This window comes from Numenius arquata, chromosome 5 (assembly GCF_964106895.1).
Source record: "Numenius arquata chromosome 5, bNumArq3.hap1.1, whole genome shotgun sequence".
Lineage (NCBI taxonomy): Eukaryota > Metazoa > Chordata > Aves > Charadriiformes > Scolopacidae > Numenius > Numenius arquata.
The window spans coordinates 39,246,290-39,267,631 of NC_133580.1; the positions used below are offsets into that span (position 1 = coordinate 39,246,290).

Genomic DNA, 21,342 nt, shown 5'->3' on the forward strand with positions numbered 1-21,342 from the left:
TTCCGGCTTCAATCATCTATCAAAAATTTTCTATCCACTCATCTGAAGGCTTAAAGTGAGTAAGGATGCAGTACCCAGTTTAGGCACAGGCACACGACAAACCCTTCGACGGCTCTGCCACTACCTCTTCCATCCTCTTCATTTGCATCCCTCAACTATACGCCTGGTAGTGCAGGGACCCGCCTTCCTCGCTCCAGCTGGACACTGCAAAAATAAAGATCCAGACGATTTGTTTCACACAGGCTGCAGGCTCTGCCTCACACTCTCCTGATCTGACCATGACAGCCATGCAGCAAACTCTGCTGTCTGATACATATTTCATCTGCCCGTGATATTATAACTATAGTTTCTTGACATACTATACCCGAATTCAAGGCTCCAAGTGCTAGAAGCCTAGCAGACAGATGATGCACATCACCGCTCCTGCCTAAATGCTACAGTTCATTCCATTATTTTTCCCCATAAAATTTTGGGGGGTTAATTTTGATTTGCCAGGCCTGTGGCTTTCTGCCTGTGCTGTAATTCTGCTACCTCTCTCTTGCTGGTATCTGTAATTTTACCCTACTCTGCCCACTGAAGCTGCTCTTCTCAACTTCTTGAAAGCTTCTGTGAGCAGTGGGTTCTGCTTTCTCTTTGGATGCCGATACTGTCCTTGTGATCCCACTACTGCTGGAAAAATTGCCTGACCTTCCTGGAGGTAACAGCCAGAACGAGACACAGAGTTTATGAAAGACCTGTATTCACTTGTCTGCAATATCTGTGCTAGAGCCTGGCTTAAGCCAGGTGACTATCTGGATTTGCTGGATCTCTCCAAAAAACCTAACGTGCAGGATTCCCTAACTAGAGACTTCTGTTGAATGCAATCTACTGCAATGCTGCTGCAGTGCAGGAAGCTCAGAAAGCTGCACAAAGAAACCCCACCAATGGCCTAGGAACACAGCCAGACTCCAGTGGCTCTGCAAGAGCAGAGTGCAGGCCACAGGGTGCTTCTGAAAGCTCCAGCCAGCACTCCAGCCCCTCTCCCCTGCCTTCTCCCCTTCTTGACTGATGTCTTCCTCTGCCCAAATGAAAAACAGTGAGCTTAGCATGAACCATGTATCAATGCTGCCCTATCCGGAATTTCAGCATTTGAGCGATGACTCTGCACAAATTGAGTCTCACAGAAGGGGCAAAAAGGTCACTACTGTCATTAAGATCCACTGAAAGACATCGTGTGCATTACCTGCAGACTGCATATAATCAAAGGACGGGTGTCATAAGGTCCCTCACTTCTCTATAAACTCTTTAGTGGAACAAAAACTGTTCCAGTCACAACATTTCTGGGTGAGCAGTCCAGTGACAGAAGGCTAGAAACAAATTAAAGAATAAAAGCCAGGTCCAGCAATACTGTCTTTTAATGCAGAACTAGAAGAAAGGGGCTGGACAAGCAGCAACCTGCTCAAAAATCCCAATACACACCCACAGCAGGGCACCATGAACAAGGTTCATGCAAGGCAAATGGAAGTCGAGACATACAGTGAAAAATACCACGCAACATACTTAAGCCTGATCCTGCAATAAATACACTTCATAATCAAGAAGAAGCTGTATCAAATCTGCAAGCACTCCTCAAAATGGATCAAATCTCATCTGTCGGATGATTTGGCTGTACACAAATCCAGCGCAACTACTGGTGAAATCTCATCATTATTCTCAAGATTAGCAAATACTTCTTGACACTGCCAATAGATCATATGCAACAGAAATAGCATACATCTTACAAGGCTTCTTCTACACTTGTTTATTGATACAAATTAGGTAAATTGTGATAACTATACAACTACCTACTGTTCTAACAAATACATCTTATCTTTTTGCTTTCTTGCACCCACTTCTGCCTCTCATAAACTTTGCAGGTCTGAATGATGAATTCACAGAACTAGATTTCATACTAACAATAACGAACAGGACCATATTCAACAAGGAGACAGAATAGATACCCTTCTGATTTCACTTTTACATACATACCAGCAATAAATTTCACCTGTACAGCATTCTGACAACAGAGTGAGTTATGGACAAAACAAACGTCTCTAAATGCTCAATCGCTCTTACTAAAATGTAAAAAAACAAGCAAGAAACATCAAGAAACTAAAGAAATTCATCTGGTTGCTGGTCTTGTGGGTTTTCTTTTCTGAGGAGATGCCCCAGTGTTACATGAAATGCAGAATTAATGAGTATCCCAGTGATTTATGAACAGCACAGGACTCGAGTGAAAAAGGCAAGTCTACTTCTCAAATGCTCCTTTGACTTCCCAAGGAGGCTGTCAATCTAAACAGGAGCAAGACTCTCATTTGAGAAAATATATCTATAATTTAAAGACTAGGTTTTTTATTTCTTGGATGGTGATGTTGGTTTTGTTTCTTTTTTTTAGAGTATAAACTTAAGCAGCAAATCTGATTTAGAGTGATTATTAAAATTCAAACAAGAAAATGCAAACATAAGTAACAGCTTGAGTTTAGACAGTAGGCAAACAAGAGATTTGAAAAGATCTCTAAAGATATGTAGTCTTGCCATTGTTCTCAAAACTGAGGCAAATAGCCACAAAAAAAAAAAAAACCCCGCAGAAGAAATTTAATTAATTCACTACAGCAACTACTTCATTAGCAATGATGAAAAGATGTTCAGGAAGGATTTACTTGATCGTGTAAAAACAACCACAGAAGCCTTTAAAATAAATTCCAAAAAAGTAATTTTCAGTGTCTAATGTTGCCTTATAAGAGTAACACTGTTCTGCTCTTGCAGTTTTTATGTAAGATTTTGTGTGAACTGCAAAACCCTATCTCTAAAACTGCTGTTTCCTGTAGGATGCAGGAAATCTATGGAATGTATATGAACACCTGAAATGGAATTAAGAGTTAGTCTGTCTTAGTCCTGGATCATTTTACATTATATGGATCCCAGTTTAATTCTTTTGTGCCATCATATGGCTGACTGGTTTTGGCCCCATGAAATCCTGTTTCTGTTTGATGCAGTTTTAATTTAAAAGCTATTTTTATATTTCATAATGTAACATAATCTAAGAATTATATTATCTCCTATGTAGCTTGTGTCTTCATGTATGAAAATAACATCTCCCTACCATAATGTTTAGCCTTCTGTCTTCTTTCCATCACCAGAAGAGAGCAACATCTCCTTACCCATCATCCTCCCCTTCACAAAGCATTTCTTCCAGACTTAACCCCTCAGCAGTGTGGCCTAGTAACTTAAAAATAACCATTGCGCTACTTACTGGGTGAAAAAAATGCCAGAGCCCAGCCTTACATATGCTGAATATACACTTTCATCAAAAAGGAACGAAGTAACACAGGATTTAGCAAAACTAAGTTAAATGTAGAATTACAAAAATTAGCACATTTTCTAAAGCAATGGAAAGGGATTAATGATCTATTTAAACTCCAGAAAGAAACCAAAAAGAAAGGATGCAACATCTACTATGGATTCAGTGAAAATCAGCTACTATTGAAATAATGACTAGCCATTGTCAAAAATTTGTAGATCATCTCTTCTCATAGAAATCAATAGACTGATCAGTAATTCATTGCATATGTGACTTTGCCAGGTGGACTCCAGGGAGAAGATGCTTCATCCCCACAGACAGCCTGCAACTTCTTTTGCTTCTTCTCCAGCTGCTCTCTCTTCTCTTTCTTTTCCTGAGAATAAAAAGATGTGTCAAAAAACCCAAATAAAAAAAAAAGCCCAACAAAAAAACCCCAAAAAAAGCCAACTCCACCAACAGAAAAGTTACAATTATTGTTACACCTTTCTTGTGTAAAATGAAAACTTAACATGCAATGGAGATTTGCCTTTTGGAGCTTAGTGCATCCCTTTCAGGGATTCAGTCACACACATTGCACAACGCAACACAAGAGGCTGTGACATTTGATGTCATTTACAATTAAGGTTACTGTCTCAAGGATGGGCTGGTTTTGTGCACTATCTAAATAAAAAGCTCAACAGAAGGCTTAGTGGATTAAGTACTCTATTTGTCTCATACATAATTAGTCTCATTTAATTACTTCTTTTCTTTAAGAGAATACCTAAATCACAATGCTAAATATGTTGTTCTCATTACATGAGAACATGGATGCCTCTTTGTAACTTTCTGGACTTATTAAATCACACTTGTCATGTACTAGAACAAACTGGGAAGTAAACAATTTATTTATAAACAAGTATCTATCTAACATTTTAAACACTGCAAGGTTCTGATGGTATTTTCTATTGTTTCAAAGAGCAATGGGCAGTTAGGATGATGAAGGATAAGCAAGCTACTCGCAATAGTCTTTTTGTGCCTGATTAACTAATGATTTTCAAGAGACATGTCATTCAAAAAGTAATTTAGAATTATTTACAATTATTTTTGAATTTTTATATTTTTCTGTTCTATATAAAATAAGCATTCTTCTTTGCAAAAATGACTGCCATTTTACCATTGTGAGGACCAGCATCATAAGGGTACATCTGCATCTGCAATTTAGTTCTTTATAGGTGCCAATTTTCCTTGTATCGTACTTGCAGGTTTGTGATGCGTTCTTGAGCACACCACTTACTGACTTAAAGTACTTTCTCTCTTGGTGGAACCAAAGCTGACATTATGGACCAGAGCATAACTTACAGTGCCGCACTTGACAGGTGGTAAAATGTTCTCAAGCGGCTGGCTTTCTGGCACATGAAAAGCACCTTCATTCCTAGGATCAACAACTGGCATACACATAATTGGTAGTAAAGATGCAATGTGGATATGCAGGCTTAAAATCGTCATCAATTGTGCTAAATCCAACCCTAGTTCCTGCCCCTTTTGCAGCCAATCAGTCAGTATTTTGAAGCACCAAAAAAAACCCCAAACCAAACCAAACCAAAAACCCAAATCAAAGATAAATTATACACCCACCCAGGAAGAGAATGAAAGTAGCTTTGGATTTTTTTAACATGTCTCAGTTTTCAATGTTGGCGTTTGAAGATCCAACTTTCATGAATGAATCCCAGTGGCAAGGGAAGAGTCTTGAGTTAATTTAACTGTTTTTTAAAGGATTAAATTTGACATGAAGACTTACTGGCTTCTTCCCTGCCTTCAACACACACAAAGCTTTTTATGTTCTAGTCCTAACCACAGTTCATATTCTCACAAGACATAACTGATATAAATCTTCCCCAAAATAATAAACACAATGTTATTTGCACTAACAGAGGAATAGAAATAGTGAAAGATGAAAACAATAACTGTAGTTTGTCATACACTAGATCAACTCAATTGTATGGCTTGATTTCTCTGCGGAAGTTTCCTACTCAATAGCCTAGTAAGATGAATTTCACTTACAAAATTCTGGGAAGATCACATTCTTTAGCAGTATGACTGCTACATAATAATTGAATTTTAGATAGTACAGAAGCCTTAAAACATTTAAGAGGAATAACAATAACAGCCTTATTTCTAACGTATTGCAATGCCAGGAGATTAAAATTCCAATATAGAAAGTATTTTCAGATAGATCTTATTAAACTACATGAAACGAATAACCCACATCAGCTGTTTCTAACCCAGAAAAGGAAATAATCCATGAGGCTCATCCAGTACATCATTTCCTGATGTTTTTAAACAGCTTCAGTATGCCAAAAATAGGTGTTGAGCATGCTCAACCTCAAGGTAAAATTTCAAAACTTGTTCTAAGGCATTTAACCTTTCTATGTTGATCTTTGAAAATTATTTGAAAGCAGCTCATACTAGATCAACTCATACTAGATTAATGTTTACCACGTAAAATGGAGAACATAACACATGTAGGATACTCACTTTTCTCTACAGAAAACAGGTACGAAGATTACTATCTCAAAAATAATGGAAACTCAACTGATCTGTCATTATAAACTTCCTACATGATTCTTCTCCACGTTCTACTCCTAAGAATAGGTGCATGTCAATGACAAGTGTCAGACACTGGTAGCCTGTATTAAGTAAAAAAATGATCACTTATCAAACATCTAGATTCACTTGACGAGTACTTGGTGAATAGCAAGAGGCAAATACTATGAAACAAAAAAAATCAGAAGCTTAAATTTCCTCAGGAATACTAAAGTATCTCAGCTCAAGATTATCCTTTTTATGTTAGTATTTTACAAGTGTTAATAGCCTTTTTCAGGGCATTTATTTTCATGCTTAATAAGTAATCTTCTCTATGCACTTATGTTACCAAACATTGACACAATGACATCTAAAAGTATAAGTAACAGAATTTCCATTAACATAAAAGCAGAAGGTTTCTTATGTTTTAGAAGATCTACAAGTAGATTTTTATGTCTCTTTTACTCATGCATTATGGTCAACACCTGGTTCAGAAAAGCTGAGGATGAATTTACACATTTATTTCTGTCAAATGTTAATGAAAACATATTAGAATGCTTCCCACTATATTACTCCTATTTTATTTCCCTTCAAACAAAAATCCTCTTATTTGAAATAATACACTTAGAAGACTTCCACAATTCTGCCCTCTCAGATTTGATGCCTGTTTATCTACCTGTAGGCAGATATCACCTTTGTTCCCTTGATTATACATTGAGAACTTTACAGGCGTTTCTCTCGTGTAGTTCACTGAAGGTGTGTATTTTCTCTGTTACTATACAAAGTGGGATAATATTCTGGCCAAACACGATGACAGAGCCTTTGCCCGATATGCTTTCTCAAATAAGTGTGTTAGCTGCAAAAACAAGGACAATTTCAGAAAGTAAAAACATGAAGACTGGGCATGAGACACATCAGTCAACACTTGCACATAGACACTGAAAATGAGATAACTTTAGAGATAGCTCTGCTAACCAATTCAGCAGCTATCACATCCTCCAATACCTGCTCATTTTTTGAACTGCTGCTGTCCTGTAGGCACATGTACATCCATTCAGATCTGGTCATTCTTCCAACTACTAAAATTTATGTTAATAATCCTACTGAAGTGAATTGATGACCTGAGGAATTTATACACAATTTGAACAGGGGAGCCTGTGCTAGGCGGCAGATTTCATTCCCCCCAAAAGGGATAATTTTTTTACCTTCGTACAGATGTACAATGAAAGGTAACGTTCATGCTTTGGTACAACTACGCTAATTGAAGATAGTCTCAGTAAGCGAGCACACTGGGACAGAGCATTAGCTACTACTCAAAGCATAGTACTTCCTTCCCTGTGAACCAGGAATATTGAAGCAAGAAATAACCTGAGAATGGGCATTAACCATTTGACAAAATTGAGCTGGAAATCACTTGACAAAGGGGACCAGAGAAAACACTTCTTACCAACAATTAGAGAAATCAGAGGTATTCCAATAGGGCACCAGGTCAAATAAGATCTTAAAAGACTTATACCAAAGACTAAAAAAGTTTGAAAATTGAGAGAAGGGAAAACATGCAGACTCTTGCTGGTTTACATCACTGCATATTTCTGAGTTAACCAAGTTAAGGTTGATTGTCCTTTTAAAATCTGTCTCACACCTGTACATCAGCCTGCCTCACTTCTCATCATTCCTCCCTACTCTCCCCCCCCCAAAAAAATAGAAAGTCCACTCGAGACTCTGGAAGAGATTTTTTGAAGATGTTGACAGTACAAATGAATCCCTGTAAGGACCTTAAGCCAGCTGAGTTGCAAGACCCCATTCTTACAAAAGGCAACAGAGGTAAGTACAGGACACATGCCAGAAATCACAAGGAAAAGAGAAAACAGAAGAAATGCTCTAAAATTAAGAAAACTTTGAAAGTCAGTATCATGAATGACTGGTCACAGGGAGAGGATGAAAAATGCAGGTTTTTCTTTAACTAGTTGTCACACATCTTTAAGAAAACGATATATGTTAAGAATATTACTGACCTCTCTTCTAGTTTGTCTTTCTGTAGCAATCACCTTACTGTTGAGACTAGAATACTAGATTACTAGATCATTTTACTGCTTAACAACTGTGACTAAAGTACAGGGTTGTAGGAAAAATATATTTGGGAGCATCAGACTTCCACCCTTGTTAGTAAATGGAAGTAATCTCAAACCTCATGACAAGTGCTTTTATCAATTTTAAGTTATACAAGTCTTCACTTTAAATGCTTCCCTGAATTCCTCGAATATATATACACACACTCGTTGCAGCTGGTGATGCTGCCTGGGTTTGAAGGTTTTGTGCTGTGGTGAGTTGGCCCTTCAAAGATGGTTGCTCCTGACATGGAATGTCAAAAAACGAAGACTAACTATGAAATTCAAAAGCCTATGACAGGTAGGTAGGGAGAATATATTTTCCATGTACATTAAATATCAAGCACACCATATTTTATCTTCTTGCTCAAGAATTCTGGGGGACTACCTATGTCATGCTGCCATCGTCTGGCATCTCTCATAACAGCATGACAAACCACGAGTATTACAATACAAAAGTGATGACACTCACGACTACATTAACCTTTTTGGTTTTGACAAAGTGCAAAAAAAAAAAAAAAATACCAGCCATCTTTCATATTCCTCCATAGCCTTTTTATCTTTTTCTTCCTTTTTCGCCTGTTGTATTTCTTGCTTTCTTCTCTCAAGGATTTTTTCTACTTTCTTCTGTTTCATATATTTTTCCTTTTTTTCATTCCTATACAGTTAGAGGGAAGAACAGGAGATTATCATGTAACAGACTAAATGCTGCAACTGTGATTGATGAACTAAATTAGAGTCAAAAGAGATATTTTACTCATTTAATGAAAAATTGAGAATACATATTCAAAATCTTCAAAGTCCATCTTTATACACTGTATCACCACGTATAGGTATAAATTAACCTTCCATGTATTATGGCATCACCTTTTCTGTACTACTTTCTCCCTTTTTGGTATTACATAAAAAATTAAATTCAAAACTTCTGTGGGTAACTGTAAGTTGCACACGGTCTGTGAAAACTCTTGGCTTGTAAAACTAACAAAGTATTTCTCCAGCAGACACATCTCACTTGCTTCTGAATATATCTACATTCATACACCGTATTCCACACAACTTTTAGATTAACATTTACCTTCCTTTCTATGGCTTAGTAATGAAGCATGAGACTAATCACATAAGACATTATACTACTCAATGAATCTTAATTCTCAGTTGCCGTATTTCTGCCCAGGCTTAGTCAATAGCCTTTTGGGGAGAAAAGCATTTAAGTTATTAAACTGAAAGAAGTTGTAGAGATTGTTCTCATTATCCTACTTGGTCTCCATTGGGCCTGTAGAGCCTGATCCCAAGCATGCCACTGTCTCCCAGCGAAAAGCACATCAAGCACTCACAGCAGACCTACTGCATTTCTAAGCAAAGATTTGGGAAACTATGATATTCCAAAACCCAGTGGACTAGTACCATTTTTCAACTGCTGACATGCTCTCTCTCTTCTTCTCTGCAACCAGTTCCTCCTCCTTCTTCTTTCTGATTCTTTCAGACTGTTTTTCCTTTCTGTTTTGCTCTCTCAAATGTTCTGCTTTTCTTTCTTTCCATTTTTCAAATGCCTAAAAAGGACCACAAATTCATTAGAATCTTACCCCTCACCTTTTTGTCAATACTCCACTTGCTTATTCTGTATTATTATTTTTGGTAATTTCTACACTTTCCAATTTTGGAGTATTTGTTTGTAGCATTGCTCAAAAGTGCACTATACCTAAAAAGAATAATTTCTTTCTCCCAGTATGTAACAGTTCATTGCCAATGTATTTATATGGAGTTTATTTTACGTTCAGTTAATAGAATCCAAATATGGAAAAATACCTGTTTGTGTGCAAATGTAAACATTACATATTTCCAACAGAAGAGAATCTAATATGAGCTTTCTTCAAAAATTAACCATGTTTAGATTTTAGAATCAAGTTCATTTCTATCCCTTGCTGGATTAATCTCCTGAGCCATATTCGAAACACATTTAGTTACATATTTCACATGACCTTCTGTGCTGCTTCTGTTCTCTGGACAGTCTCTTCTGCTGCTTTCTTTTTCTTAAGTTCCTCAACCTTCTTTACTTCACTTAATTTCTTTGCTTCTCTTCCTTTCTTTTTTTTCCAGGCCTCAAAAGATGCACTTGCTTCCTCTCTTTTAACAGCTTCTTTCTACATTGAAAATAACAGTCTACATTTAAATTCACTTAAATATATGAGCATAATTGAAATAGTATGCTTTAAACTCTGTCAAATGTAGGATTAGATGGACCAATAAAGAAATAGAAATTGATTTGCAGACAACATTCCAAGTAATACTCAGAATTAAGTTTGAACTATATGGTATGGTTTTTTCTATGCTCATTTTTAATTTAACTTAATCAAATGAGACAAACTACTCCTGCAAAACGTGTAGAAGAACATGAAATACATGTTAAATGCTTAGAAGCGAAAAATATTAAATATTTAAAAGACAAATCTAAGAATTGTGTATATAGTATTCAAAACAGTTGTCTGTAGATAAGCATCTCTTGAGACAGGGAGCAATCTCATTTTCTAACAGAAAATTACTCTAAGAAGCATACTTTTAACATACCTTATGTAAATGTGTAGGGAAGCATCAGCCACACAACCTTTACAGCAACCGTAACAAGGGGGACATGCCATTTACTGTTTCAACTCACCAGATGCCTCAGAATAGCAGAGTGATGTAATTAGGCAGAAAGCACAGCTAAGCATACTTGAAAGAATTGTAGTTTGTCAACTTCTTTTTAAAGAAGAATGTAAACAAACCTTTTCAGCATCGTTCCTTAGATTTTCAGCTTTATTCTTTTCAATTCTTTTTAATTCCAGTAGAAGGGCCCTTTTCTTTTCCAACCAATTCTGCAAGAATCATTCGAGGACTTTTATGCTTTTACAGTCTTTTTAAGGTATAACTAAAAAAGTTCTGTTAAAACAACGAAATATTATTAGAGCAGCACCAATATCATGACCAGCAAAATTACTCTTATTTCTTCCAGGTGCTACTTAAATAACTACCCCACGTGGAAGACTAAGCGGTGATCACACAAACATTATGATCAAAAAAGTCGAAGGTTCTGAAATCATAGCTACAAAATACCAAAAAGCTTAAAGGTCTTTAAAACAGAATCTTAAAATAAAAACTACCAAAAAAGTAAGCATTTAAAAAAATGAAAAGGGAGAATGGAATAAAGATTTTCATCACTTGGTATATAGGAATACTATTTACATTTATGGTCTCTTTTGCAAATACCTAAAACTAAAGAGAATAAAATCCAACTGGGAAGAGTGAGACTTCAGGCATCCACATTTGCAGAATCAGGCTTAAATTTTCAATGTTTAATTATATATTTGGTATGCTGCTTGGAGATACAAGGGTCCTAACTGAAGCCTATTTTACCTTTAAAAATTGTGGAGACAATATAAATATGGATTTGAGGTTCTCAATTTTGTATTAGAACCATAACAAGTATTAAAAATGCATACCAATATGAACAGCATCTGTTAATTACAGTTTTTCTCACAGATTGGTCGCAAAAATCTGTTGAAACCCACAAACTAATTGTTATGAAATTCTACACAGAATCCGTATAGATTATGCTTCTGGAGAGAACACTGGACTTGTTTTCACTTTTCCTAAATGACAATTGAATAGAACATACCAGGAAAAGAAACTTTAAACTACATACTTACTTATGTTGTTATACATGTCAGAAAATAGTCTGACACAATAAATTATGAACCATTGTATGTCCCTCTCATCTAGCTTTTTAGTTTATAATTTGATGAAAAGGCATAGCCAACAGAACAAAAAGATCATTACACCTGTAAGCATATGCAAGAAATATACCCAGAAACACTGATTTCAAGAAAATAGAAGGTGTTGACTCTTACAACAGGACTTTTATGTGCATAGTTTTGTTTGTTGGTTGTTTTGCTTGGTTTCTACTTGTTTGTTTTTAAGATCTACCTGGAAAACAGCTGCTCGTAAACTATCTGCTTTGTCGAATTCTGTACTGTTGTTCTGCACGCGTTTATCCTCCAACACCTTTAATGTCCCCAGATATTGAGATGAAATACGTGTAGCTGATGGAACAGCTTTTGACTTTTTCTTTAAGGATGCAGGAGACAGAGACCTATAAAGATACCAAGACACAAAAATATTAATGACCTTTCCAGTTATTGTAGCTGATACCAAATAGCATTCCTTTTATTTCAGTGTATACCAAAAGTTACTGTGATGGTGTTTTTACATGCACTTGGCTGGGGATGGGAGAAAAGGGAACGGAGGAAGAAGCCCATTTTCTTCTGAGGGCTTTACTAGTGCCAAAACAAGCCACTACTCAATGTATTCACCTCAAGAAAGTTGACAAATTCCTTACAGTTTCATCTATAACACAGCTTAAAACCTGTAAAGACATCATGGACTGGATTCATTGGTGGATCCAGCAGCACACACTCAGACACTGGCAAGAGACTTGGACTCCGACATGATATAACTCTGAGCAAGGGTTATAACAACATGCCGTATCTACTAAACTGTTCTCTATAGATGGTCAGAGGTTGTCAGCAATGAAGAGAATGTTGACAGGAAATAGAGTGAAGCAGCGTTGTCAGAGCATTTATATGCACCTTACACTCTGCTGTGTAAGGCTGTGATATATAGCATCTTTCTCTTACCTGTCAGATAAAGAAGCTTTCGGGTTTTGTAGAACTCTCTCCTTTGCTTCATTTAGTTTCTAAGAAACAGAGGAAAAGTAAATTTACAGAGACTCTCAAGCAATACAACTACACCAGGATGAAACAGATTTTACAAGCTAACAAGGGCATTGGGAGTTGGACTCAATGATTCTTATGTGTCTCTTCTAACTGGAGATATTCTATGATTCTATGATGCTAGAAAAATATGCAAGAAAACCACTCTACTATAGAGAGGGTACAGGGTATGAAAGTAAAAACAACGAACAAACCAACCAACCAACCTTTCAGAATGCCTGTATCTTTTTGGAATGGCACCTAGAAATGTTTCTTTGTATTATGTAAAAATATAGTCTATAGTTTAGAAATACAAAGGAATAAAAAGAACTCAACTGGGCAGTGGGCTTCCCTGACATTATATCAACACTCTTTAAAATGTTTTTAATATTTAGCTTTAACAGTTACATAAATCTACATATTTTCTTTCTTATGATAAAGCATAAAGTGCTTTGCATCTTATCTATTATTCAAGTCATGCCATGGACTACATCCTCTGCCAACATACACTGCTCGTTCCAATTCAGCTAACCTCACAATAGAGATTTGACATTTTCACTTGGATAAGGGTATTTCATTAAGATTGGAAAATTCACATTTCAGTACCTTTATCTGCTTTAAATGATTTGTGTAAAAAGTATTCCCTACGTCTTCCATACACCTACACAGAATTTGTAAGACCCCCAGCTCTAGAAGCCAGAGATAAATTGTCAGCTTTACAAACTGAGTTCTACCCATTTAAGGTACCAACAGTAGCTTTACAAAACCTTTCACTGTGCTCATAGGATATTGCTCTATACAATGGTAAAAATGCATATGAATAATGCCTTGACAGAGTCCTTTGAAGTGTTCTTTGCCTCCCCATGCTCAGATTGATCATTCATTGATACCTGCTGTATTGTATCAGTTACCATTTGCCCTTCTGCTATTTTCACCATTTCATCTGAACTGTCATCTGACTTCTCTAATTTCTTCGTTTTCTCATCTACTGTAGTCATCACTGCTTCTGTCACAGAAGGGGATTTTCTACTGTTGTTCTCCAGTTTCAAGTCACTTGTGCTGATCTTCTGATCTTGATCTAACAGGAGAAAAAGGATTGAGAGGACATATGAACAAGAATTTCATTGTTTCTCAATGTATTTTCTGTGTACTTCCTTCTAAGAATTATATGGACTAATAAGCAGAGTATTCACTTTTATTGCATTTAAATGTAAGACTGGAGTATCAACTGAAGTTTTAACAGATGTTATAGAATGTGTGAATATCACAAAGGCAAAACCTCCTGTCTGCCTCCCCAACCAAATGTGTGGTTCTAGTGCAGAAACCAAAAGTAAGAGCCATTGCAATCACAGCACGAGCTGTTCTGACATCTAGCAAACTGCTAACGAAGTCTGTGTGACATTTCAGGTAACAAAAACTACTTTCATTATGTGGTGTTTTTCAGGGATGTGGGGCACAGAAGGAAATAATGGTATAAATGACAACAATTATCTGGTTCCATGTATCTAAGTTCTACCTTTTGCAGGTGGTGCTTCCCCACACATCAGTAAATTGGAGTCTCTGTGTCTTTCATTGTGGGAAGTAAAATTAATGGAAAATGGTGGTAAAGTACTTTCTAGCCATGGGCCCTTAGATCAGACAGTGACAATTAGGGCTACAAAGATGATGTGGATCTCTTATGAGGAAAGGCTGAGAGACCTGGGTCTGTTTAGCCTGCAGAAGAGACGACTGAGAGGGGATCTCATCAATGCTTATAAATATCTAAAGTACAAGTGTCAAGAAGATGGGGCCAGGCTCTTTTCAGTGGTGTCCAGCCACAGGACAAGGGGCAATGGGCACAAACTGGAACACAGGAAATTCCACCTCAACACGAGTTAAAATTCCTTCACTTTGAGGGTGACAGAGCACTGGAACAGGCTGCCCAGAGAGGTTGTGGAGTCTCCTTCTCTGGAGACGTTCAAAACCCACCTGGATGCATTCCTGTCCAGCCTGATCTAGGTGAACCTGCTTTGGCAGGGGGGTTGGATTAGATGATCTGATCTCCGAAGGTCCCTTCTAACTCCTACAATTCTGTGATTCTGTAATTGAGCAATTCATAACAAATCAGAATAATTGAACTTGACTTTATAATACTTTAGTAGAATGCTTGTTCAGAACTCTCTAGGAGAAGTATAATTCATGTTTTACATTTGGAAAAATAAAACCAATCAGCACATAAAGCTGCAAACCATCAAAAAATCCAGCTTCTAGTTAGAAAGAAAAAGCATAATGTTCTCTTATCTGTCCCTCATCATAAGAATGCTACAGGCGAAGATATTTTTTCCCGCTCCTATTTTTCTCCCAGAAAATTTTGTCAGTTAGTTTCAAAAGTTTCCAAAGTAGACAGTAAAAAAAAAAAATAAAATCAACACATACACTCTCTTACTTCAGGATCAGGGCTTTCAGCAAGCAATTTTTTCTTGGGCACGGCTTGGGCATTCAGATTAGTTTGGGATGATGGTGCTGAAAATGAAGACCATCCATTCCTAAAAGTCATTTTTCTTTCTGACCTATTAAGCTTATTGTCTTCCAAAGGACCACTTTTTCTCAAAATACTTCCTGGTTGAGGTAATGGTTTATAACAGCCATCTAATGAAAAAATGCTGATACTCGCAGTTAAAAATAAATATTACAGTTTCAGTTATGCCTATTTAAAGACATTTCAGCCTGGAACACTGTTTTGTCAAGCTAGATTCAACCAACTATTTTCAGTTAAATGAGCTATTTAAATAATAGCTCATTAAAATAACAGGTTGGGGGTTGACCTGCTGGAAAGCAGCTTTGTAGAGAGAGACCTTGGAGTCCTGATGAACAATAAGTTGACCACGAGCCAGCAATATGCCCTTGTGGCCAAGAAGGCCAATGGCATCCTTGGGTGCATCAAGAAGAGTGTGGCCAGCAGGTCAAGGGAGATTATCCTCCCTCTCTACTCTGCCCTGGTGAGGCCGCATCTGGAGTATTGTGTCCAGTTCTGGGCTCCCCAGTTCAAGACGAACAGGAAACTATTGGAAAGAGTCCAGCAGAGGGCTACAAAGATGACCAGGAGACTGGAGCACCTCTCTTATGAGGAAAGGCTGAGAGGCCTGAGTCTGTTTAGCCTGGAGAAGACTGAGAGGGGATGCTTATAAGTATCTTTATATATATATATATATCTTTATATATATATATAAAAAAATATCTAAAGTATGAGTGTCAAGAAGATGGGGCCACACTCTTTTCAGTGGTGTCTGGCAACAGGACAAGGGGCAACGGACACAAGCTGGACCACAGAAACGTCCACCTCAACAGGAGGAAAAACTTCTTCACTTTGAGGGTAACAGCACTGGAACAGGCTGCCCAGAGAGGTTGTGGAGTCTCCTTCTCTGGAGATATTCAAAACCCACCTGGATGCGTTGCTGTCCAACCTGCTCTAGGTGAACCTGCTTTGGCAGGGGGACTGGACTAACGATCTCCAAAGGTCCCTTTCAACCCCTACCATTCTGTAATTCTGTGCATAGCGGAACTTTCTTAATATAGTGAGGCCATATAGAGACAGCTATATAAAGAGTTACAGCCACTATTTTAAAAAGTTTAATGAAAGGTTTAAAGCTTCTAATATAATCTCTTGATAGGCAATTTATTATCTGTATACATTGAAATGACACTCAAGAGCTTATCCACAATTAGAGAGACAGAGCTTTCATAAATATAGAAGAGAGAACATATCTAATACAGCACAACTGTAAGAAAAACTTTTTGCTATTCTGCTTGTCCCTTTATCTACTAGAGAAGATACAGAGAGAAGACTGCTTCTCTCCGCACGGTGCAGAATAGAACAGCTTTGGTACGGGGAGACATCATGAGAAATGCAGAAGAAGAGGAGGGCTTTCAGCATATTTGTAGCTTCTCCAGTGATGTCTCTTCCCTCCCGAAGGCAGTCACTGGGCGGCAGAACCACCACGCAACAGTTTCTTACGGATTCCTATCCTCTGGCTCCCTACCTTCCTCGTCTTTAGTAATCCTATCTTCTTCATGTTTTCTTTCCCCTGCCCTGCCACCAACAAGATCAAGCCATACAATGGCATTCTACCTGACTTTTTCTTTATATATGCCAATGCACATAGAAATGTTTATCTAATTCTGCATGTTGCCATTGAAGCCTTTCTTATTAAGTCCTAGTTCATGCAAATCTACCACAGGAAATGGGAGAATCACCATGCCCATCCAGCACGCTCAGCTGCATAAAGTCTAATTATATAATTAGTGTGAAGTTTAGCGAACTAAGAGGTCAGAACAATATTCCTACAAGTGCGCTGACAGTTTTTCCATGCAGTAAATCACATGAAAAATCAAAGGAGCAGAAAAAGCTGATTAGTCTCTGCACAGTCACCTCCTCTGTTGGACAGAGATCAATTAATCTAATATAAGAAAGTTTACAATCTAATATAAGAAAGTTACAATGGTTGATTACTGAAGACAATATCTGTATCACTGCACTACTTAGACGCACATGAAGAAACCTTTTTTCTGCCAGTCTGCACAGGCGTACTGGCCAGGAAAGAGAGGCATCTGCAGTGCCCAGTTGTACATTCAAATGTTTAGCACTTTGGTGCCATCATGTGGAAAGAAAAAAGGAGCTGATATCACTAATCATGCTCTAACGATTTCAAAGTTGTAATCTTCCATCACAGGTAATGACCAGCCATAAATTTCTCTCAACATCAAACAGGACAAATTCTTCTCCTATTAGGAAGTAGATAAAAAATATGAAGTCTTTTGACACTTAAGATTTGTAAAAGCACATATACCCAATTAGCAGAATTCCAAGTTCTACTTTGCATATTAAAAATGAACTAGCTATTCTTATAATGAAACATTAAAGTTCTTTTTTTAATGTTTGACTACATCCAAAGAGTCTCAGTATCTTCAAAGTAAAAGACCATTTGAAGGTTTAACTCAGTAATGATGAGCAGTCTACCATTCACAAATGTTTTGGTTACAGCTCAATCTATTCTAATCTAGACAATCTATTACATTACAGCATCATGAAATCTCAGCATCACGACTTCAACATATAGTTGCGAGCATTGTGGTCCAGCTTCACTGGTGATAGAGTAGGGGTGCCTGTTTAAAGACCTTTCCATTAAAGGGTGCATGGATACTGTGGACACTGTGTGAATATGGTGCTCTGTGCTACGCACACACAGAAGATGCAACTTTGTAGCCCCCTACCCCCTTCCATGGACATGCACTGATAGAGAGCTGGACTTGAAGTACCCAAACAGCTGGCTTTCATCTCCCGAAAGGAAAAGATAAATAGCACCTCCTGCTACTTGGCCCACACTGGTTCAGTTTACCCCCTGGCAGCTGGAGGTTATCAAAACAGGTGTTTTTAGCTAAAAAGAATATTGAATAAATTCCCCGCAAACCAAAGCAGCTGATACTTAACACAGAACATAACCCAAATTGCAACACTTTAAAGTACCGTAATATGGCTAAGCAATAAAAGTAACAACATTCAAATGCTTTCTTTTCACCTGATCCTGAAGCATTTCTTGCTTTGTGGACCCGTGGCTTTGGTATAGGTTTGCTTTCCTCTTGATTTCTTTTTTTCTGCAGTTCACAAACAGGCAAGTCATTACAGTGGTCACTTTCACTATTACCTTCTTCAGCAGCTGAACACTCTTCATTATTTTTTTTATCACCCTCATTTTGACATTTCAAACATTCTTCTTCATCTTTTCTGTCATCCTGTATGTTTCCACTTTCTAAAAGCATTACTTGCTGAAGCTTCTTTTCATGAAAGGATAGAGTCAAGTCATCAGCAGCTTCATTTTCCAAATCTGCTGCTTTTTGTGAAGCATCATCACCATCTGAGAGAGGACAGTCAAGAGCAACCGATTTCTTAGTGCTTTCAGCACCTGAATTACTTTCATTAAGTTCTTCCCCAATATCTGAAAATAGCACATTATCAACTTCCATTTGAGACAAGTGGAAAAAAATGGGACACAGAAACTAAATCTTCTATAATTTAACAATATCTTTCATCTAACAGTGTCCTGACTGAAGTCTCTGAGCATTTCTCTTTCTGCACTTCTGATCTCTGCAGAGCCACCACTAGATCCTTATTCTACTTCCTTTCCTGTCATCTGTTTCCATGGCCCCAATCTGAAGAAAATACTTCAAATATTCACTGGTTAATTCTTATCTGTCAAGCAGCTTAAATACCTTCTAAAAAAAATGTCTCCAATGCCACAAGAAGTGGAAGCAAGTCAACAACAACAAAGCTAGGCATGTTTGGTTACCAGAATCCATCTTCCCCTTCTATTCTCTTCACTTCTGTCCCATCTGAACTCTACTCGAAGATACTCAAAGGAGGTATCTGCTCCAATGCTAAGGTTCACATGTTTAACAAAAATATTTTTATCTTCCTGTAGCCTGTTATTTTTAACTTACTTTATTTCAGCATTCAAAAGCTTGTGAAAGATGACAAAAGAATGTCATGATAGTTGAGTAACATTTAATGTAGGACAAGATTTTTTCTAATTCTTGTCAGCAAAGGGAAATCAAAACATCCCATGAACTTCTAAAAGATGTTTCAGATGTGAAAGAAAAACAGGACACAGAGGAAGTCCTTTAAAAAAAACACCATTATGATGCTTAACGTGCAGCACCATATCAGGAAGAGGAAAAGCCATTATACTCATTAGACTAAACATAATCATTATCAAATATCAAATGCATCATGGCCCAAGAAAAACAGCCAGATCAAACCTGTTCCTGGTTTGTGTACAGTGCCAGGCAAGGGTGTTCTGCAGTGTGTCCTGCAGCCCTTATTTGCTGATTGTCCCGACTGGGAAAACAGTAAGACAACAGCATGGCTTTTTCTCTGACCATCTCCACTTTCATTCACAGTACTGTGCACTACTGTCTCATCCAGGTGCAGAGTAAACAATGTAGCTAAGGAGTAAAATTGGCCATCACAACTGTAGGAAACAGCCCAGACTGCATCTGGTCCAGCAGGCTGGCACCACCACTGATTTCACTGGGAATTCTGCTCCCAGTGAGCATAAAGTGATTCTCCCAGTGAGAATAAAGTGATTTAGAAAGTCTTAAAATATGAAATCTTGGAACATTAAATAGTATTGACTCACAAAGATTCTCCGTGATCTAGTAATGAGTGAAGAAAGGGAAGAACACGAGGAAAAATATTTCATTCTGTCTTACCATTTAACATGCCATCTTCGTCACTTTCAAAGTCATCCGAGTATTCAGCTGTTTCTTCTCTTGCTGCAGGAGCAGAACTTGCTTCTTGTAACTCATCCTGAAATGGTTTCACAAATAGATTGACACCGAAGGGAAGATTCACTACTTCAAGTTCAGCACTAATTCCACCCTCCCACACATATATAAGTAAAACTGAGCAACAGAGATTGACCCGTTTAACTGAAAATTATTGTGAAGGGTAAGTAAAATACAGTGCTTTCACTTTATTATCATTCCACTGATTTTTCTGTGTTAAAAAAAAACCCTCCATGTATAAGTTTATATTTTGTCTTCATAAGGAAAAAATCTTGCAGATCTCTCTTCCATTTTTGGCAATTAATGACCTGGTATTATCATGTGACACTTTTTCTGCCTTTTATATGTTTTCATCGGCCAGAGTACAACAAAACGGTCTGTATGGTCCTGCGTGACAGAGCTGGTGAGCAGGGACCCACGACCTCCCCACTGACTGCTGCAGTGCAAGAACCTGAGACAGGCAACAGGTCTGAAACAAAGGAAGAACTTCACATGAACCACTGCTGGTATTTTGGACTCTCTGGTGCAGGACATCACGGATACAGCATGTTTACGTGGGTTCTGAAAGCAACTGGCCTTATTTATAGATTAAAGATACATTACGAAATGCAGCAGTATCTCCAGACTGGAAGACCCTGAGGCACAAACCAGTGAAGGCTTGTTTGTGAAGGCTGCTTGACATGGTTCTCACCCTCTTCCTGAGGCACCTGCTGTTGGTCACTGCTGGTCCTCCAGCCACAGCCATTTTTGCAGGACTAACAGGAACAGGGGCTGCCTTAGAGCCATTGCTTCCTAGGTGATGTGCGGGGAGCAGCTTCCGGCGTCCGCACAGAAGGGAACCTGGTTCCTCGCTTTCGACAGCAAATCGGCTTTTTTTTTTTTTTTTTTTTTTTTTTTTTTGTGCGTGTTGTCTTTAACAGCAAATTACTATACTCGGACTCGCAGACACCTGTTCGCAGACAGGCGCCGCCGCCATTTCCCTGCCCCACAGGCCGCGCTCCCCGCCCACAGCCTGCCGCCGCCGCTCACCTGCCCGGCGCTGCGCCGCCCCACCGCCCGGCCGCCGGCCCCGTCTCCCGCCATGCCGCCGCCGGCCGTCCGCTCCCGCCCAGCGCCGCGCCCGGCAGCGCCGCCGGCAGCCGCCCGGCCCTCACACAGCCCCGGCAACCCCGGCCCCGCCGCCCCCAAAGCCGCCCCGCTCGTCGCCTGGCAACGCCGCGACGCAGGAGAGCGGCCCGGCGGAGCGTCTCCGCCTTCAGGCAGCGGCTGCAGGCCGGTGGGCGGCGGC

At 38.5% G+C, this 21,342-nt stretch overlaps 1 protein-coding gene across 1 annotated transcript; it reads right to left on the reverse strand.

Annotated features, from left to right (window-relative positions):
* Window positions 1–3,569: 3,569 nt before the first annotated feature.
* On the reverse strand, window positions 3,570–21,137 carry MAP9 (microtubule associated protein 9). Its single transcript, XM_074148063.1, has 11 exons — window positions 21,084–21,137; window positions 19,980–20,076; window positions 18,290–18,706; window positions 13,562–13,812; window positions 12,660–12,718; window positions 11,950–12,115; window positions 10,752–10,841; window positions 9,969–10,130; window positions 9,394–9,539; window positions 8,515–8,647; window positions 3,570–3,692 (listed from the first exon to the last, which is right to left on the reverse strand). Exons 1-11 carry the CDS (start codon window positions 21,135–21,137, stop codon window positions 3,570–3,572), a joined length of 1,698 nt encoding a protein of 565 aa, XP_074004164.1.
* Between the last annotated feature and the right edge of the window lie 205 nt (window positions 21,138–21,342).